At 39.7% G+C, this 20,493-nt stretch overlaps 2 protein-coding genes across 3 annotated transcripts; one reads left to right on the forward strand and one right to left on the reverse strand.

Moving 5' to 3' along the window:
* Positions 1 to 349: 349 nt before the first annotated feature.
* LOC307027034 (GTPase IMAP family member 8-like) lies at positions 350 to 16,451 on the reverse strand. Of its 2 annotated transcripts, none has more exons than XM_079695215.1 (5): positions 16,185 to 16,451; positions 6,529 to 6,672; positions 5,882 to 5,958; positions 4,742 to 4,801; positions 350 to 4,472 (listed from the first exon to the last, which is right to left on the reverse strand). In XM_079695215.1, exons 3-5 carry the CDS (start codon positions 5,898 to 5,900, stop codon positions 1,219 to 1,221), a joined length of 3,333 nt encoding a protein of 1,110 aa, XP_079551341.1. In that variant the 5' UTR covers positions 5,901 to 5,958; positions 6,529 to 6,672; positions 16,185 to 16,451; the 3' UTR covers positions 350 to 1,218. The 2 variants fall into 2 exon arrangements, with proteins under 2 accessions (XP_079551341.1, XP_079551342.1); XM_079695216.1 differs by lacking the exon at positions 16,185 to 16,451 and adding an exon at positions 8,322 to 8,399.
* LOC307027037 (zinc finger MYM-type protein 1-like) lies at positions 9,142 to 12,750 on the forward strand (the record flags this gene model as incomplete). The annotated part of the gene is made up of 3 exons (XM_079695221.1): positions 9,142 to 9,426; positions 10,103 to 10,186; positions 10,331 to 12,750. The coding sequence occupies exons 1-3, from the start codon at positions 9,192 to 9,194 to the stop codon at positions 12,748 to 12,750; spliced, it is 2,739 nt and encodes a 912-aa protein (XP_079551347.1). The 5' UTR covers positions 9,142 to 9,191.
* Positions 16,452 to 20,493: the final 4,042 nt, after the last annotated feature.

Genomic DNA, 20,493 nt, shown 5'->3' on the forward strand with positions numbered 1-20,493 from the left:
AATATAGAAGTTGTTGAATCACTGAGTTAAGAGGTTTGGATAGTAATTGGAAATGCTTGCAGCCTGCGGTCACCACCACCGAGGGGTGCATTCTCTCCTCACAGTACATCACCACCCCCACTGACATATTACATTTTCAAATGTTGTAAAGTAAAGTATATGTTGTATACATGCATTCAGAGCATTACATCTCCAGGACAACTGGGAAAACTCTGCTCTTTCAAAACAATATAAAAACACATTTGTGTGCAATGAGGTAATGAACACAGTGAAATTAAAATGATGTATTTATTGAACCAACAATGGACTTCACATGATACTAAAACAAATGAATGATTATAACGGGAATCAAAGTGGATTCACACTGCACAAACAGCAGCCAGGCTGCAGATCATTGAACAGGAACCCCAACACTTTGAGAACAAGCTGCTCACAGACAGGGCGCCCTCTTGTGGCAGCACATGCTCTACATATTGAGAGATATATGTTAATAAAACAAAGGATGACACAAAACAATGTTGGTGCCGTTAAGTAGTGTCAGTGACTGACTGATTAACACAAGTCTATGAACATGAACACAATCATTCAACTCAATACCCAATACCCAGTAATTTGCAATACTGTCTATTCTGATTATAAAAACAGATAAAAACAATTTCATACAACCCCCCTGTCCTGGTGAGCTCCCCTTTATGCTTCCCTGCTCCCCTGCACCACCCAGTGTTCAGGAGAATATTACAACAGATTAACAAATATAACATACAGATAAAATGGCTGCAACAAAGATAACATGTATTTATGATCACTCACTGAAACTTTGTTGAGACAGGAAGAATATGTCAGCATAAATGAGGAGCCTCCACCCAGTCACATTAATACTCCTCGAGGGACTTTGACTCAAGTCTACTTATTATTATAACCCTAAATCCATAAAACAGACAAAGTTCAATCTGCACCAGGAGGGTTGGTTAAACTATTGGCAATACAAAGTAAAACATTTTACTACAGCTGGTTAAACAACATAATGCGTATAATCAAAACTATGGGATGGGTTATAACAAATACTCACAAAGTGGAAATGTCTCAATGGGTGGCCTGATGGAGCCTGTTGAGAATGATCATCCAGAAATCTGCTGTTCAATGAAGAGGACATGATGCTCTATCGGTTGACGTGATGATGATGATGATGATGATGACGACGATGAGTCAGTATGAAGATCATTGGATGATGCACTTGCCTTTCTTCTTCATTTCTTCTTCAATGCTTTGCTTTTCCCGTTCCATTTCCAGTAAGCTCTCGCATAGATCAGTGTTTTCTTCAGCTTGTTTTCTGGCCTCATCTTCATGTTTCAACTTAATTTCTTCCAGTTTTCCTTTATGGTTTTCCTCCATTTGTTGTATCCCCTCCTCCTCCTGTTCTCTTCTCTTTCTCTCTTCTTCTTTTCTTAGTTGTTCATGGTTTTCTTTTTCCTTCTCGTACTCTTTTTGCATCCTTTGAAGTTTTGTTTGCTCCTCTTCTCGTCTCTTTTCATTTTCTTCTTGTAGTTTGATCCGCTCTGCTTCTCTCTCTTTCTCCCATTCTTCCTTTTGCTTTTCCATCTCTCTGTTTTTCTGCTCCAACACTTTTTCCTCCCGTTCCTTTTGTTCAATTTCTTCCTGACTTTTCTTCTTCTTCTCCTCTTCCTTTCTCTTCTCCTCATCTCTTTTCCTCTCCTCTCGTTCCTTGTTGATATTTTCCTCCATTTCTTTAAGCTTTCTGTCTCTCTCCATCTCACTTTTATCTCTCTCTTTTTCTCTTCTTAGTTTCTCCTGCTCGTACTCTTCTTGCATCCTTTGAAGTCTTGCTTGCTCCTCTAGTCGTCTCTTTTCATTTTCTCCTTGTTGTTTGATCCGCTCTGCTTCTCTCTCTTTCTCCCATTCTTCCTTTTGCGTTTTGATCTCTTCTTTACTCTGCTTCACCACTCCACTCACAAGTTGTTTCTCCCATTCCTTTTGTTCAATTTCTTCCTGCCTTTTCTTCTTCTTCTCCTCTTCCATTCTCTTCTCCTCATCTCTCCTTCTCTCCTCTCGTTCCTTGTTGATAGTTTCCTCCATTTCTTGAAGCTTTCTGTCTCTCCTCTTCTCACTTGTATCTCTATCTTCCTCTCTTCTTAGTTTCTCCTGCTCGTACTCTTTTTGCATCCTTTGAAGTCTTGTTTCCTCCTCTAGTCGTCTCTTTTCATTTTCTTCTTGTAGTTTGATCCGCTCTGTTTCTCTCTCTTTCTCCCATTCTTCTTTTTGCTTTTGTATCTCTCTGTTTTTCTGTTCCAACACTTCTTTCTCCCATTCCTTTCGTTGAATTTCTTCCTGCTTTTTCTTCTCTGTCTCTTCTTTCATTCTCTTCTCCTCATCTTGTTTCCTCTTCTCTCGTTCCTTGGTGATATTTTCCTCCATTTCTTGAAGCTGTTTGGTTCTCTTCTGCTCACTTTCGAGTCTCTCTTCTTTCATTTTTCTCTTCACTGCTTCCATTTCCTCCTTATGTTTTTGTTGCAGCTCCTCCCTCTCTCTCTGCATTTCTTCTTCCTTCTCCTTCAGGATCTTCTCCACTTCCTTCTTTATGGCCACCTCTGTCTTTTGAAACATCTCTGAGTTGAAGCAGCTGCCGCCATTTTCCTTCAGCATGTTGTTGGTCTTCTCCATCAGCTCTCTGACTTGCCTGCGGTCGGTCTCATTGTTATTGAAGACATGGTATCTCCCTCCACAGTCATTTATCAGTTTCTTCAAGAGGTCATCAGATTGTATGTATCTCTCTATTGTTTGTTTCTTCAGATCATCTCCTCTGGTGAATATAATGATGATGAAATCTCCAGATCTCTTGCCAAAGATATTTTTGATCAGTTCCACAGTGTCTTTTTCCTCCTGGGTAAATCGTCCGATCGGCAGCAGCAGTAAGAACACATGAGGTCCAGGAGACAACAAGATGATACATTTCCCCATCTCTTCTTGAACATCATCTTTGGACAGTGTTGTGTCAAACAGACCGGGGGTGTCCACCACAGCGACAGGACGTCCATCAATCTCTCCTGTTGCTTTCGTGCAAAACTTGGTCACTGACTTTGAGCTGACAGATGATTCAAAATATTCTTTTCCCAAAATGGTGTTTCCAGTTGCACTCTTCCCACTGCCAGTCTTCCCAATCAACACCATCCTGAGACACTCTCTGTTCTGACTTTCATCATCATCTCCCTCCTGACTTTTCTTTCTAACGTCCTGCAGTTCAGCTTTGAGTCTTCTGTTGGTGTTATCCAGCTCTACAACCTTCTCCATCTGAGCCTTGGTGAACATGTCCTTTGTAAAGCTCCTAGATCCTGTACCTCTCATCTCTTGCACAGCATCCAACAGCTCTGGGATCTGCTGCTGGTCCTTGATGTTGAGAACAACATGTCTTCCTCCACATCTCTGACGGAGCTCCTGGAGGTCCTTGTTCTCCTTTAGTAAGTTATCAACAGCTGGAGCTGTAGGATCTGACTCCACAGTGGACAGAATCAAGGTGAAGTCGTTGACTCGAGAGCTGAATGTGTTCTGGAGGGTCTCTAACTCTCCCTTGTCTTCATCAGTGAGGGGACCCACAGGTAGGACCAGGATGAAGGCATGGACGCCTTCAGGTTCACAGAGGGAGATACACCTGAATGATTCCTCCATCACTTCCTCCTGAGGTTTTCCACACAAAGCAGGGAGCTCCACCAGGGAAACCCTTCGTCCACACACCTCTCCCTGATGTTTGACACACTCTGAGGAGTTGGAGACTGAAGGAAGCTCTCTCTGACCTAAAATGGCCTCGGCTGCTGAAGTCTTACCTGCTCTTTTCCTCCCACACAGAACCAGGTTTAAAGCTGGTTTGATGTGTTCAGACTTTGGTGCCATCATCAAACCTGCATCCTCAAACACATCACAGCTCACAGGCTCTCCATTGTTCTTCTTTGCAATTTGACCCAAATGTGTTAACAGCTCTGACTGGTCAAGGTTCTGACTCACATAGCTGTTTCTACACATTCTGATCAGCTCTTTTAATGGTGGATGTTGCATAACCTTTTCATTGAAACCTGAACTTCCCTTTTTAGGTGATGAAATGAATACCAGTGAATGATCGAATGATTGATCACCAAAGAGTTGCAGGAAACTGCAGAGTCTCAGTTTGTGTTTCTTAGTGAAGTGCTCAGGCTGTAGAACCAGCAGGAACACATGAGGTCCAGGATCAGAGAGCCTCACACATTCTTTTACATGTTGTGAAAGTTTCCGTTGGGTGATGTTGGGATGCAGCAGATCTGGGGTGTTGATAAGAACTATTTCTTTTCCTTTTAACTGTCCACTGACTTTCAGACACAGGTCTGGTTCTTCCTCAGTGTTGAACACAGTCTCTCCCAGTATGAAGTTCCCCACTGAACTCCTCTCAGCCCAGCTGTTCCCCAGCAGAACTACCCTCAGCTCAGAAACTGAAAAAGGAAAACACAGAATTAGAAAAACTACTCTTCAACCAAAAACTTCATTGGATAATAATTAATGAAAAGGTAATATATTTTAAAAGGTGAACTTGAGTAAATGTGTCAGCTGTTATCTCAAAACTAGCTAAATCACCAGAGAGCTTGCATACATTAAATGGAGAAAAAAATGATGGTGTACCCATAATCTAAAAAACTGTGATTTTAGATGTTAATTTACATTAAATAATTAAATAATGTTGACTCAGTTCTGTTAAACTCACAGGAAGGTGGCAGTAATCCAAAGCTGCTCCTCCGCTTCACAGGTTGCAAATCTTCTGACACTAAAATAAATCAGAACAGGTATCAGAACATATTTCATAAATACTTGAGGAAGCATTGGTTGTTCTTTTTAAATGACGTCAATGTATGTTGTGTAATATATCACAATAAATGGCATATTCACAGAAATGTTACTAAAGTACAAAGGTTAAAATTCTTTATATTAATTATCCACAATCAGAGATGGGGTCGTTACTCAAAAAAAGTAATATATTACTTTACTTTTTTTACTCTCTAAATAAAGTAACCGGTTACTTTACTCGTTTCTTTACATTACTTTTGCGTTACTCAGCAACAGCCTATAGCCACAACTTAAAACGTAGGCCTACATGTGCACACATATAACAATTACTATTGCAATAAGGAAGACATAACACAAGTTAATAACGGTGACAATTCTAGTTGTTGCTGCTTGTTCGTAGTCGGCACTCACTCAACATCATCACTCTGGGTTCGGGGGTCTTTAGCTACTAGCTTGGTGTTAGCATGTTAGCATGTTGCCTCTGCAGGTGCTCGGAGAGGTTTGATGTTGTTGTGTTTGCAGCAGAGCACCTTACCGTCACATTCCTGTCCTTTCTTCTGAAACATTTAAAATAATGGACATACCTCCACCCCTCGAAAGTTATAGCTGTTGATGTCTCAGTCTGCAGCTCAACCCCTGTGACAGCTTCATGTGGGCAAGTCGCGCAAATGTTATGAAAATATAAACCTGCAGCTAAACTAGTTATACATGTTTATTATTTACTGTCGTGTCGGATCACTCATTCCCTGGATCAGTGATCATGAGACACAGACGGTCTGTCAGGAGGGGGAGAGAGGGAGAGGAAAAGAGAGCCTCCGTGTATTAAACCCGCCATGTTATTATCCAAAGTTACTGTAAACTTCTGAATAATGTAGTAACTACTAGTCTAGTCTGTCAAAGGGAGAATCTAGTCATTTTTTCGAGCAATGTTAGTAACTGTAGTGTGATTACTGAATTTATAACAGTAATGCGTTTCATTACTCTGTTACCGACAAATGTAATGTTATTACAGTATCGTGTTACACCCAACTCTGTCCACAATAATATATTCTGAACTCACCTGTTGATGCTGTCGCCATAATGTCACTGCAGGAACAAATCTACTTCAGCTGGAAACCAAATGCTTGGCTAAAGAACCTAGGGAGAGTTTGAAAATAATGTTTGGTGTAAATAAAACAAAACATGCTCTTAACATCTTTGTTTTAGAGAGTTATATTTTTCGAATACTGTGAAACAATGACTTTGTCTAAACTACTTTATGTTTCTATAAACTGTATATAAGGGAAAAGAAGTTTGTTACAATCATTAGGTTTGACGATGAGTTTGCTTTTTAAAAGAATTCATCTACCAATCTATGTTTTAGTTTCTTATTCATAGCTATAGTGGTGATGTTAGTGGTACAAAGTGAATGTGTTATGAGTGGCGTACCGTGGGGCTTTAGACAGGGCCTTCCGTAAACAATAGAAAAACACATACAGTACACACTCTTTACACGTCTCTGTTCCAGCCAACGCAGCCATAATCAAGTAATGCGCACATTATGCCAAACGTCTCTCAACAATACGACAGCTGATCAACAATCACAACAGTAAGCTAGATAAGGCTGGGTTAAATGCAGACGAAATGTTCCAACATTGATCAATGAAGTAATCTATTATTAAACTTATGTCATTGTGCACTCTCACGTCGCTCTAGTAATGTACTCACCCGTCCCTTGTAAATAAAGTCCATGCTACGAAGGGAGTGTGACTCCCTAGGCTCGTCTCAATACCCCTGCTTGACTCCTCTCTTCTCCTCCTGGACTTGACCCAGAAATCGATCAAGACAGCATGTTGAAGGACGTCCCAATAGCTGAAATGCACACGGAGGAGTCGAGGAGACGAAAGGGAGGATACATAAGAGCAGACTACGCAGAAGTGTTTTCACTACTCGCGTATAAATGCCCCGCCCCCACCTTCACAGCTGGTCGGTTTCAAAACAGGAAAACCGACAACTGGAAGATGAGTGGAAAAGTGCTCACAGCTACGTGGGAATTATTATGTGCAATTCATGTCTTAAGGTTATACTAACAATTTAAGTCATGTTTATTGATCTTGAACGTCACTAAAACATAGCTATTAAGAAAGATATTTCATAAATGGCTAGATCTTGATAAAAACAATTATTTTATAATTTTGTGTTAAAATATTCAGTAGTTCAATTATTTAAAATTCACAGTCCTGAATGTGGGTTTGTGGTGAACGTGGGGATCTATAGGACACACATTTTCAGAGTAAAGGCTTTCACATTACTATCATTATATATATATTTAAATGTACATTTTACACCAAAACGGAACACAAAGGCAGGACCAACCCTCATACATTGAATTCCTTGACTAACAAGAGAAAGATTCATTCATTTAAATAAATATTTAACAACAAATGGGCCGGTTCTAAGGGGTTATTCAGTTAAGCCCAATGAGAGGGGATACAGCTGTGCACATGTCATCATTAACAGACGTCGTTTAAGAGTGACGTTTGAGTGAACGAGGACATCCCAATTAATACCTGAGGACTCCTCTGTAATAAAAATAATAATAATAATTTTAATCTTCTATTTTATTATTAATTTTATGTTATTAAACCGCGTGCAAGCTGGAAGAGCCAGACAGTTCATTTCCTCATATTCCAAACGAGAAATTACACCCGGTTCTTTACGACCAGAACTATTTACCGGGATACAAACCGGAGGAACCAGGCATGGAGGGAGGTGGCAGAGACAGTGGGTGAAACTGGTAGGTTTTCGCCTGTTTGGGGAGTTTACATATATATATATATATATATATATATATATATATATATATTGCTCGCATAAAATCCCCGGGGTTTTTTGCTTTTTATGCCGGGGGCGGGAGATTCATGTGATTGATTGTTGGTCGCGTTGCTCGCTCCATTTTTAGGAATATAGAAAATGCACTGCGGTGTGTCACTACCAGCTTACACGCGGTTTGATTGGCTAGCGCTTGTGCTGTCAGATTTGCATAAACGGGATTTTGATTGGCTGACGCTTCAACCTCAGCTTCAAAAGTTGAACATTGCTCAACTTTTGAATCCTGAGAAGCCTGGAAATCTCCGCTTTGCTTCCCACAATGCAGTTCAGCAAAAAGTGTGTGGGTAGAAGCGTTGGAAGATTTTTTAACGCTGCTGTGTAGACAGGCCGTTAGTAACAGCCATTACATGTCCTTTGTTAGACACTTGTATCCAAAGCGAAGCGACTTACACACATTCAATACTGTGGAAAATCCCCACTGGAGCAATTTGGGGTGAAGAGGCCAGGTACACAACGACATGCTGAAAGTGGGGATGGAACCAGTGCTCCCCTGATCAGAAGATCAACACACTAAACAACTGAGCCTCCCCTACTCTTTACTCAACCAACTAAGAATGACTTCTTTCTTACAATTATACACTTGAGTTTTTTTAGTTTATTCAAATCATAATTCAGGTGTGTCTACTCACCAGGTGAGATCCTCTTTGCTTCCATCCGTGAAATGTCAAACTCTGCAATGAAGCCGAACTTGATACGTCCTTTGCTCTCAGACTGAGCTGAGCACATCATAAACGTCTGTCCGCTTGGTTAATATTTAAAATCGTAGTTTTATATAATTAAACTATACTGTCTGCTGGAGGTATAAAATATGATTACAAATAACAATTCTAGGTGTAGCCGCTCTAGCCCTTTGTCACACCAAGAACAGAGACACTGACATCTACCAGGGTTTCCCACACATAGACTATACTTGGGCGGGCCGCCCAGGTATATTAACGGCCGCCCAAGTATATTTTGTGACCCATTTAGGTTGTTTTTAAAAAAAAAAAAAAATCTTTTTATTCGTCCGTGACCACGACGCCATCTGCTATCGATTAACTTGTAGACAATGATCCCTCACTCCCTTGCTCTGATCTCGCCCCCTTCTGGCCTGTTAAGTGGCCTGCCTCACACAGGGTGACTGGCTGTCCACATGATGTGGTCTGCCTCACACAGGGTGACTGGCTGTCCACATGATGTGGTCTGCCTCACACAGGGTGACTGGCTGTCCACATGATGTGGTCTGCCTCACACAGGGTGACTGGCTGTCTACATGATGTGGTCTGCCTCACACAGGGTGACTGGCTGCAGGGCCGGCCCTTCCCACTGGCGAACTAGGCGGTCGCCTAGGGCGCCAGATCTGGAGGGGCGCTGCCGCGCTGCGCTGGGAGAAAAAAATTTAAATTATTTTTATTTTGCCTAATTTTCTGCCCTTGATGTAATACATTTACAATAATTGAACCAAGTAAACACCCTTTGCACCCCGGGCCGGCGGCAACATTTTGCATTTGCCCTGTACGATGGGCGCTGTAACTGTAAGTGATGAAAGGGGGGGATGGTCGCTTATTATCAGGCACCCACAGGCCGTGGCTCACAGCCAAAGTGACGCGGCAGCTCCAGCTGAAAGTGTCGGAGATCGCAACGATCGCAACAGCAAGAGGCAAAACATTAGCATTATGAAAAGGTCCAAGCCTTCTGGGGCAACGGGAAGGAAACGGAAAAAAGAACAGGAGGAATCGAAAGTCAAAGACAGAGGTAAGTCGGCTTGTGTAAAAAAAAAAATTCAGTATGTACTGTACCGTTAGACATTTGATTTTAAGCTAGCTAGCTAGCTAAGGAGGTAGCCATGATACAGCTTTGATGCCATGCTAGCAGCGAGCCTCTGATACAGAATGATAGATACAAATGATTTTAAGTTTTTATTTATGTGTTATTATTCCTATATAATCTTTTTGTAAATAATATCCTACTTTTATATTGTGATAGCTGTAAATTGATCCTCCAATAGTGTTTAATTTGTCAGATAGTTTATTTTCACGGTCAACTTGTGTGTATATATATATATTTATTTTTCTGTTTATTTTCTATTATATATTTTTTATTTTCTGCACTTTTTAATGTCTAATTATTGTGCAATGCTTTGTTTTATATGCTGATGTAACGAAATAATGTTAATGTTAGCCAGAAGAAAGCTATCTGGATAACTGCTCCTTTGTATAAAGTGAGGCTGACCAACCAATATGGGCATGTGTTATTATTTAGTTGTTACTTATGTTTGCAAATGATCTCCTGGGGCAGCAGAACCTCACTTTTATATAGGCCAGTTGTGAACTTGCATACAGCTGAGGCAGATTGCAGCAGTTATTTTTGCCTGACTGTATATAAATGTTTTTGCTTGTAATGTGCTAATATCTACCCTATAAATGTCCAGCTGCACTTGAGAAATACCTCAAAAAGCCCCCAGTTGCTGGAGAAGGAACATCTGATCTCCCATGTACATCACACTCTGAAGAATGTAAGTTTTGCCAAACATTTATGGTCTCTGTGTAATCGTTCATACACTACTTTTTTGTCATTATTATTATTGTTATTATTATGATAAATAATGAAAACTGAAGCATGAATAACTTCTTTGCATGTTTGGATTGCCTGCCTGCAGGTGAAGGAATAACGAGCATAGTATGTGAGTCCACCATTGCAGCCCCCTCAGATCCTGCTGACTACCCAGGCCCATCTGAGTCCACCATTGCAGTCCCCTCAGATCCTGCTGACTGCCCAGGCCCATCTGCAGTCCCCTCAGATCCTGCTGACTGCCCAGGCCCATCTGAGTCCACCATTGCAGTCCCCTCAGATCCTGCTGACTGCCCAGGCCCACCTGAGTCCACCATTGCAGTCCCCTCAGATCCTGCTGACTGGCCAGCACTGAGTGATACAGTGAGGATGGAGTTAGTCAGACGTGGGCCATATCATTTAAAATCCGACTTCACTTTTCCTAAAAAGGAGGGAGGGAGAAGTTGCCATCATCACTACTTTTACAGAAGATTAGTGAATGGAGAGACAATCAAGAGGAGCTGGGTTGTGTATTCCAAGAAAAACAAAAGTATTTACTGCTTTTGCTGCAAGCTGTTCTCCCAAAAAGAGTACCAACTAATCAGCAGTGGACTAAATGACTGGAAAAATTGCACTGACAAACTAAAAACACATGAGAACAGCCCAGAACACTCTAGGCACATGACGTTGTGGAAGGAACTGGAGACTCGACTTGAAAAGGGCCTAACTATAGACAAGGTAGAAATGGCACTTATGGAGGCTGAAAAGAGGAAGTGGCGTGAAGTCCTGACCAGGTTGTTGGCAATAATTCAGTCGTTGGCAGAGCGAAATATTGCCTTTAGAGGGACGACAGAAACACTTAACCAGCCAAATAATGGCAACTTCCTGAAGGAGGTAGAGCTCATGGCGAAGTTCGACCCAGTCCTCAAACAGCATGTTGCTGAGGTCCAAAGAGGAACCACCAATATTTCCTATTTGGGAAAAAGAATTCAAAATGAACTGATAGATTGCATCAGTGGGAAGATTGGGGACCATATGGTCAAGGAAATCAAACAATCCAAATACTTTTCAATTATTTTGGATTGCACCCCAGATTTGAGCCATACAGAGCAACTATCAGTCATTATTCGACTAGTTACAACCCAGGACACGCCCCAAATAAAAGAACATTTTATGGGGTTCCTTGAGGTAGAACAGTCCACTGGAGAAAGCCTTTCAACCCTGATTCTAAAGAGATTAGAACAGCTTGATATCCCTTTTGAAGACTGTAGAGGGCAGTCTTATGACAACGGTGCAAATATGAAAGGAAAGAGGAAAGGAGTCCAAGCCAGACTTGTTCAAATCAATCCAAGGGCTTTATTTGTGCCATGCGGAGCACATACATTGAACCTGGTGGTAGCTGATGCAGCAAAAAGCTCTGCAGAAGCCACTAGCTACTTTGGCTACCTGCAGAAGCTTTTCACACTCTTCTCTGCCTCCACTCAGAGATGGTCCATCCTAAAAAGCCATGTGAACATCACATTGAAATCATGGTCTGATACCAGATGGGAGAGTCGGATCAACAGCATAGAGGCTGTAAGGTATCAGGCTGCAGAAGTCAGAGATGCACTTCTAGAGGTGAGGGATAAAGCCACAGATGGAGTCGTAAAAATTGAGGCACAATCTTTGGCTGAAGAGGTTGGATCATACCGCTTTGCAATATGCACTGTGGTATGGTATGACATCCTGACCAACATCCAACATGTCAGCAAAATGTTGCAATCAGTGTCAATGCAGCTGGATATTGCTGTTGACCTCCTGAGAAAAACAGAAGTTTCTTTGGTCAGCTACAGAGGCAATGGATTTGCTTCTGCCCAAGCATCTGCCAAAGACATCTGTGGCCAAATGAATGTGGAAGCTGTTCTCAAGCAGAAGAGGCTGAGATCAACCAAGAGACAGTTCTCCTATGAGTCCCAGGAGGAGCAAGTGAGTGATGCACTAAAGAAACTCGAAGTTTCTTCTTTCAATATGGTGGTGGATGTTTCCATTGCATCACTGCAGGAGCGATTCAAGCCCTTAGGTGAAGTAGAGAAAAAGTTTGGGGTGCTACTCAACTTCCCTGACCTGCCAAAGGAAGATCTGACGAAGCAGTGTGAAACACTCAGCAACACCCTGAGCTGGGGTGGGCAGTCAGACCTGGATAAGAGGGAACTTGCACTGGAGATGCAGAATTTCCCAGCTTTGCCAAAAGCCAACATGACTACCCTGGAACTTCTGACTTTCCTACAGGCGAAGAAAATGAACGAAGTGTATCCAAATATGTGGGTGGCCCTCAGGATCGCTGTCACTATTCCAGTGACAGTTGCTGCTGGGGAGAGGAGCTTCTCCAAATTGAAGCTCATTAAAACATACCTGAGGTCGTCAATGGCTCAAGAACGCCTCAATGGATTAGCTTTAATAAGCATCAATCGCAAGGTTTCGGGGCAAATATCATTTGACGACACAATAAATGAATTTGCAGCAAGGAAGTCCAGACGTGTCCGACTTTAAGGATGTGGACTAATTAAAGGACACAATAACATAGCAGAGACTTGTTGTTCTGATTGCCTGTTTCATTTGATTTATAGTGTGTGTAATGTTGTTCATTATCTTAATTTATTTGCAATAACCTCAGTTGTAAGAGCTCCGTTGGCTATATTTTTGTCAACGTTTGCACTTTCTTTTCTTGAAGTTTTAAGAGAAGCTACTTTTGTTTGATGAGTGATTTTCATTTAATAACTACAATAATAATAATAAGGATAAAATAAATAAAAAATATGTTACATTTATTTGTTATTGGCTGTGGGTTATTGGTTATGTTCACATACTTATTTGGTTATTAAAATGTAAACCGATCTTTTTCATATGGGTGTTTAGAGTTGTACCCCTAGATCAGGTCTCTAGTAATTCTGCTCAAAGTGCACCAGATTGAAGCATTTTACTTTAAAAAGTTAAAACAAATCTTTCCGAAGGGGGCATACCCCCGGACCCCCCTAGAGGATGTGACATCCACCCCCCAATTAAAACATGTTCATACAATAATGAATACATTTGAAACCTTCTTTATGTATATTACCTATGTCAATAAGTTTCAGTTTTTGTAGTGTATTGGTCTTTTGTAGAGATTTTTCATTTATTCTTTATATATTCTATTGTGTATTGCTTGGAGGCGGGGGGGGGCACCAAATCATAATCTCGCCTAGGGCACCAAAATGTCTAGGGCCGGCCCTGAATGGCTGTCTACATGATGTGGTCTGCCTCACACAGGGTGACTGGCTGTCCACATGATGTGGTCTGCCTCACACAGGGTGATTGGCTGTCTCCATGATGTGGTCTGCGTCACACAGGGTGACTGGCTGTCTCCATGATGTGGTCTGCCTCACACAGGGTGACTGGCTGTCTACATGATGTGGTCTGCCTCACACAGGGTGACTGGCTGTCTACATGATGTGGTCTGCCTCACACAGGGTGACTGGCTGTCCACATGATGTGGTCTGCCTCACACAGGGTGACTGGCTGTCCACATGATGTGGTCTGCCTCACACAGGGTGATTGGCTGTCTCCATGATGTGGTCTGCGTCACACAGGGTGACTGGCTGTCTCCATGATGTGGTCTGCCTCACACAGGGTGACTGGCTGTCTACATGATGTGGTCTGCCTCACACAGGGTGACTGGCTGTCTACATGATGTGGTCTGCCTCACACAGGGTGACTGGCTGTCCACATGATGTGGTCTGCCTCACACAGGGTGACTGGCTGTCTACATGATGTGGTCTGCCTCACAGGGGGACTGGCTGTCTACATGATGTGGTCTGCCTCACACAGGGTGACTGGCTGTCCACATGATGTGGTCTGCCTCACACAGGGTGACTGGCTGTCTACATGATGTGGTCTGCGTCACACAGGGTGACTGGCTGTCCACATGATGTGGTCTGCGTCACACAGGGTGACTGGTTGTCTACATGATGTGGTCTGCGTCACACAGGGTGACTGGCTGTCCACATGATGTGGTCTGCGTCACACAGGGTGACTGGTTATCTACATGATGTGGTCTGCGTCACACAGGGTGACTGGCTGTCCACATGATGTGGTCTGCGTCACACAGGGTGACTGGCTGTCTCCATGATGTGGCCTGCCTCACACAGGGTGACTGGCTGTCCACATGATGTGGTCTGCGTCACACAGGGTGACTGGCTGTCTCCATGATGTGGTCTGCCTCACACAGGGTGACTGGCTGTCTCCATGATGTGGCCTGCCTCACACAGGGTGACTGGCTGTCTCCATGATGTGGTCTGCCTCACACAGGGTGACTGGCTGTCTACATGATGTGGTCTGCTTCACACAGGGTGACTGGCTGTCTACATGATGTGGCTTCCGACATGGCCACTGTCATACAGATCATAAATCAAAGCCCTTGATTGGTCTCTGTGTGTCATTCAAGCTCGGGATAACCTCAGCTCAGGTGAGGTAAAGGACTCTGAGTGTTTAGAGAGTTAACTTAGTCTAAGTTCTCAGTGGGTCTCAAACGGTGTGGTCACCATTTATGTAAACACATATTTCCATTTGAGAGGGTAGTGATTGGTCTAGTAGATAGTGAGGTGGGCTGAAGATCGGAAGGCTGTGAGTTAAAATCCCACCAGGAACACACCACTAGTGTGCCCTTGAGTAAGGCACTTAGCCCTTAGTTACTCCAGGGAGAATGTCCCTGTAATCGGTCATTATAAGTCGCTTTGGATAAAAGCGTCAGCTAAATGTAATGTGATTAGTAAAATACGCATGAATAAATAAATAAAAAGTTAACTAGGTGAAAAAAGGTAAGATACACTTTTAAAACTTGTTAAGAGCTAAAACTAGTCTTTGCTGCTGCCTCAAAGAGGAGCAGGGAGGAGAGGAGAGACAGGAGAGGCTGATTCAGGAGCACAGACACACTCACAACTATAAATGAACCAAAAATAAATGAATAAACAAGTTTCAGTGTTTTTTTCATATTGGAATGGTATGTTATTGGTTATGGCCATGATTTTATGATTATTGAAATGTATACAGTTCTGCTTAATATAGGTGTTTCCATAGATCTAGTCTCTTTATTTTCCCCCTCAAAATGCACCAGATTGATGCATTTAACTCCAAAATAAAATAAAAAAATCTTACCGGGGGGGCATGCCCCCGGACCCCCCTAGAGGATTTGAGGTCGACCCCCACTTAAAATCACATGGATAGGTTCCTAAATACATTTATAAATACATTAATTTTTTTAAATAGTAACCCATTTCCACATGTTTATTTGTGGGTAGTAGTCAGTAGTCAACATTCAGATTAAATTGTGCCCACAATGTGTAAATAAATGTAAAATAAAAAATAGAGCTCTTTAACATACAAATAAAAGTCTCCTTTCTATCATGAATCTTATAAGCATCTTCACATGTTTCACAATTTAAACAGTATCTAAAGCATATTTCATTTATAATTAAATGATTTACTTTAATCACCAATGTGTATTTTAACTAGTGATACATCACTTATATTTTAAACCAACACATCTTACATTCAAGCTGAAATAAATGGATTATACACTGTAGGTTTTAACAACCAATGTAACTGTTTTCAACCACTTTTTAACTGTTATTCATCTTAACCATGAAAACACATTTTAGTCAGCATGAGTCAACATGTAGCTGCATTAAAGCTTATGAAATGAATTAACTACTAAAAGAGAGTGGCTTTAAATCAAATTAAAACAATGCTCCTTTAACATGTAGGCATGCTATCAGCTTCTTTTCAAAATAACAAGTAGGCTACTGTTAGCCATTAGCTTCTGCTAGCGTTTAGCAGAAGGTTACTTTATTTAAGTTTTTAAATATATTTATTTAGACCCCTAGCTTGCTCACATTATGACAATATATCTGCTCACTTTGTTAAAAACGTTTTGTTTCTGTATAACTTACCTAGTGTTAGACTCTCCTCCACTGACACATCCATCCTCCACAGCTGCCAGAGGTGAAATGGCAGTTGGGACATTTGATGGACAGTTGGACAGTTGAAAAATGATACATTTGAAATAACTCAACCGTGATTGGGCAGGACAGTGGATACACTAATGTGTTGATTATGTGCATAATGTTTTTTATATGTACACATATGTGTGTACAATTGTTCAGAAATGAAACTGAATGTGTTGAATTGCCTTTGACACAGCAGTGTGTTAAAAAAATGATACATTAATTCTAAGAGTGTAATACTTTTAAAAACATTATAGTAATAATATGCATTCATTATGACAATATCATACTATTACTATAGGAGTGTTCTATAGTGTGTTCAAAAACAACTACAGAAACACTATATATTATACTATAGTTATACTATTTAAAATAATATAGGAATACTACAAAGATCTATATACATAGTATTACTATTGAAATATTATAGGGCTACTATAGCTAATAAAATGCTACTACATGAAAAACTATAGTAATACGATAGCTGGTTAAAAATACTATAGAACCCAAACTCACTATAGGATACTACACAACTCTTATAGTATACTATAGTAATACTATAGTTCATTTTCGTAAGGGTAGTTAGTTAGCATGTTTCACAATTTAAACGGTAACTAAGACATATTTCATTTTAAATGAAATTATTTACTTTAATCGCTAATATGTATTTTAACTAGTGATAAATAACTTATATTTTCAACCAACACATCTTACATTCAAGCAGAAATAAATCAATTATACACTGTAGGTTTTAACAACCAATGTAACTGTTTTCAACCACTTTTTAACTGTTATTCATCTTAACCATGAAAACACATTTTAGTCAGCATGAGTCAGCATGTAGCTGCATTAAAGCTTATGAAATGAATTAACTACTAAAAGAGAGTGGCTTTAAATCAAATTAAAACAATGCTCCTTTAACATGTAGGCATGCTATCAGCTTCTTTTCGAAATAACAAGTAGGCTACTGTTAGCCATTAGCTTCTGCTAGCGTTTAGCAGAAGGTTCCTTTATTTAAGTTAAAATATATATTTATTTAGACCCCTAGCTTGCTCACATTATGACAATATATCTGCTCACTTTGTTAAAAACGTTTTGTTTCTGTATAACTTACCTAGTGTTAGACTCTCCTCCACTGACACATCCATCCTCCACAGCTGCCAGAGGTGAAATGGCAGTTGGGACATTTGATGGACAGTTGGACAGTTGAAAAATGATACATTTGAAATAACTCAACCGTGATTGGGCAGGACAGTGGATACACTAATGTGTTGACTATGTGCATAATGTTTTTTATATGTACACATGTGTGTACAATTGTTCAGAAATGACACTGAATGTGTTGAATTGCCTTTGACACAGCAGTGTCAAAAAAATGATACATTCATTCTAAGAGTGTAATACTTTTAAAAACATTATAGTAATAATATGCATTCATTATGACAATATCATACTATTACTATAGGAGTGTTCTATAGTGTGTTCAAAAACAACTACAGAAACACTAAATATTATACTATAGTTATACTATTTAAAATAATATAGGAATACTACAAAGATCTATATACATAGTATTACTATTGAAATATTATAGGGCTACTATAGCTAATAAAATGCTACTACATGAAAAACTATAGTAATACGATAGCTGGTGAAAAATACTATAGAACCCAAACTCACTATAGGATACTACACAACTCTTATAGTATACTATAGTAATACTATAGTTCATTTTCGTAAGGGTAGTTAGTTAGCATTTTTCACAATTTAAACGGTAACTAAGACATATTTCATTTTAAATGAAATTATTTACTTTAATCGCTAATATGTATTTTAACTAGTGATAAATAACTTATATTTTCAACCAACACATCTTACATTCAAGCAGAAATAAATCAATTATACACTGTAGGTTTTAACAACCAATGTAACTGTTTTCAACCACTTTTTAACTGTTATTCATCTTAACCATGAAAACACATTTTAGTCAGCATGAGTCAGCATGTAGCTGCATTAAAGCTTATGAAATGAATTAACTACTAAAAGAGAGTGGCTTTAAATCAAATTAAAACAATGCTCCTTTAACATGTAGGCATGCTATCAGCTTCTTTTCAAAATAACAAGTAGGCTACTGTTAGCCATTAGCTTCTGCTAGCGTTTAGCAGAAGGTTCCTTTATTTAAGTTAAAATATATATTTATTTAGACCCCTAGCTTGCTCACATTATGACAATATATCTGCTCACTTTGTTAAAAACGTTTTGTTTCTGTATAACTTACCTAGAGTTAGACTCTCCTCCACTGACACATCCATCCTCCACAGCTGCCAGAGGTGAAATGGCAGTTGGGACATTTGATGGACAGTTGGACAGTTGAAAAATGATACATTTGAAATAACTCAACCGTGATTGGGCAGGACAGTGGATACACTAATGTGTTGACTATGTGCATCTTTTTATGTACACATGTGTGTGTAAAATGGCTCAGAAATGACACTGAATGTGTGAATAAATCTTATGAAAGGTTAAGTACTACTAAAAGAGAATGGCTTTAAATAAAATGAAAACAATGCTCCTTTTACATTTAGGCTTGCTATCAGCTTTTTTTCGAAATAACAAGTAGGCTACTGTTAGCCATTAGCTTCTGCTAGCGTTTAGCATCAGCTCAAAGTTAGTGCTAGCTAGCATCGCTAGCTTGCGATTAGTTCCTAATCGCTAATGATCTTATTCAAATGTATTTACAATGATACAATGTGAACGAAAGTACATCAAAAACACAAGACATCACTTTCATAAGCCTGATTGTTTTTATATGAAATGTATCTTGACCATAAACAACAAAAACGAACTGTCATTGTCTATATTAGCAGGCTAGCTCTTCAAAGTGCTAACAAAGAGCTTAGGCCTCAACTCACATGAGTTTCCACACAAATCGACACTGGCTGTCGTCTTCTAGTTTGGATTCACACAGGGGTTCTGGTAAAATAATAGTTTGTTAACTAACATAGTTTATCTTTACTCCACTGGTTTCCATACATTTAAGGATTCATTTTAAAATGATTTTATTCACACTTATATCCCTCAATGGACTTGTGCTGTACTACACCCCTGTACGCCCATCGGCCTTATAAGGTCAGCAGACCAACTGCTCCTGAAAGTACCCAGAAGAACAAAGTCACATTTCTGACTTTTTTCTGATTTCTGAGAAAAAGTCAAAATTCTTACTTTTTTCTTGTGGCAGAACATGCTCTAAATATTGAGAGATATGTAAATAAAACAAAGGATTTGTGCAAATGTGTCAGTGACTGACTGATTAACACAAGTCCATGAACATGAACATGAACACATTTACTGAGATGACACATGTTCGACTCAAAACCACTGAGTAAATGGCAATACTGTCTATTCTGATTATATAAAAACAATTTCAAACAATCCCCCTGTCCTGGTGAGCTCCCCTTTATGCTCCCCTGCTCCCCTACACCACCCAGTGTTCAGGAGAATATTACAACATATTAACAAATAATACATACAGATAAAATGGCTGCAACAAAGATAACATGTATTTATGATCACTCACTGAAACTTGGCTGATACCCAAACAACATGTCAGCTTAAATGAGACAAAGTCAACTCCTCTTTATTACACAGACAGGTCGAAATTCTGTTTCTCACCATCCCATAGAATACAAATATATATAAAGAAATATATACATACTGTACATACACACCTTTACACCCACTTATATGTATGTATATATAAATATATATATATATATGTATATATATATAGACACAAATATACATACACACATTTAGAGGCAAATGTAGACAACTGTACAAAACAGCTAAAGTCATTATCGTGGGTGACTTCAATATTCATGTTGACAATATTAATGATAGCCTTATTGCATATAACTCTCTATTAAACGTATGTAATATAAAATGTGTCATATAAAAATCATTTGTGATTGATTGAACATTTTCCATAGCAGGATTGATTTAATACATTTATTTCCTCACTGAAAAACAATCCATGTTATAAAGACGCACCTACACCAACTGATCTGTAGATTACTGATGTTATTTAACTTCAACCTTAATCCCATAAAACAGACGTTTAATCTGCACCTTGAGGTTTGGTTCAACTTTTGAATATTACAAAGTAAAACATTATACTCCAGCTGGTTAAACAACATAATGCATAGAAACAAAACTATGAGATGGGTTATAGAAAATACTCACAAAGTGGAAATGT

The sequence above is a fragment of the Notothenia rossii genome (assembly GCF_949606895.1).
Source record: "Notothenia rossii genome assembly, contig: scaffold_214, whole genome shotgun sequence".
Lineage (NCBI taxonomy): Eukaryota > Metazoa > Chordata > Actinopteri > Perciformes > Nototheniidae > Notothenia > Notothenia rossii.

What these genes read in the sequence shown, in the direction of transcription:
- LOC307027034 (XM_079695215.1), bottom strand. An exon ending in TGGATTACTGCCACCTTCCT is followed by an intron (nt 4,473 to 4,741) that starts GTGAGTTTAACA and finishes TTCCTTTTTCAG; the next exon opens with TTTCTGAGCTGAGGGTAGTT.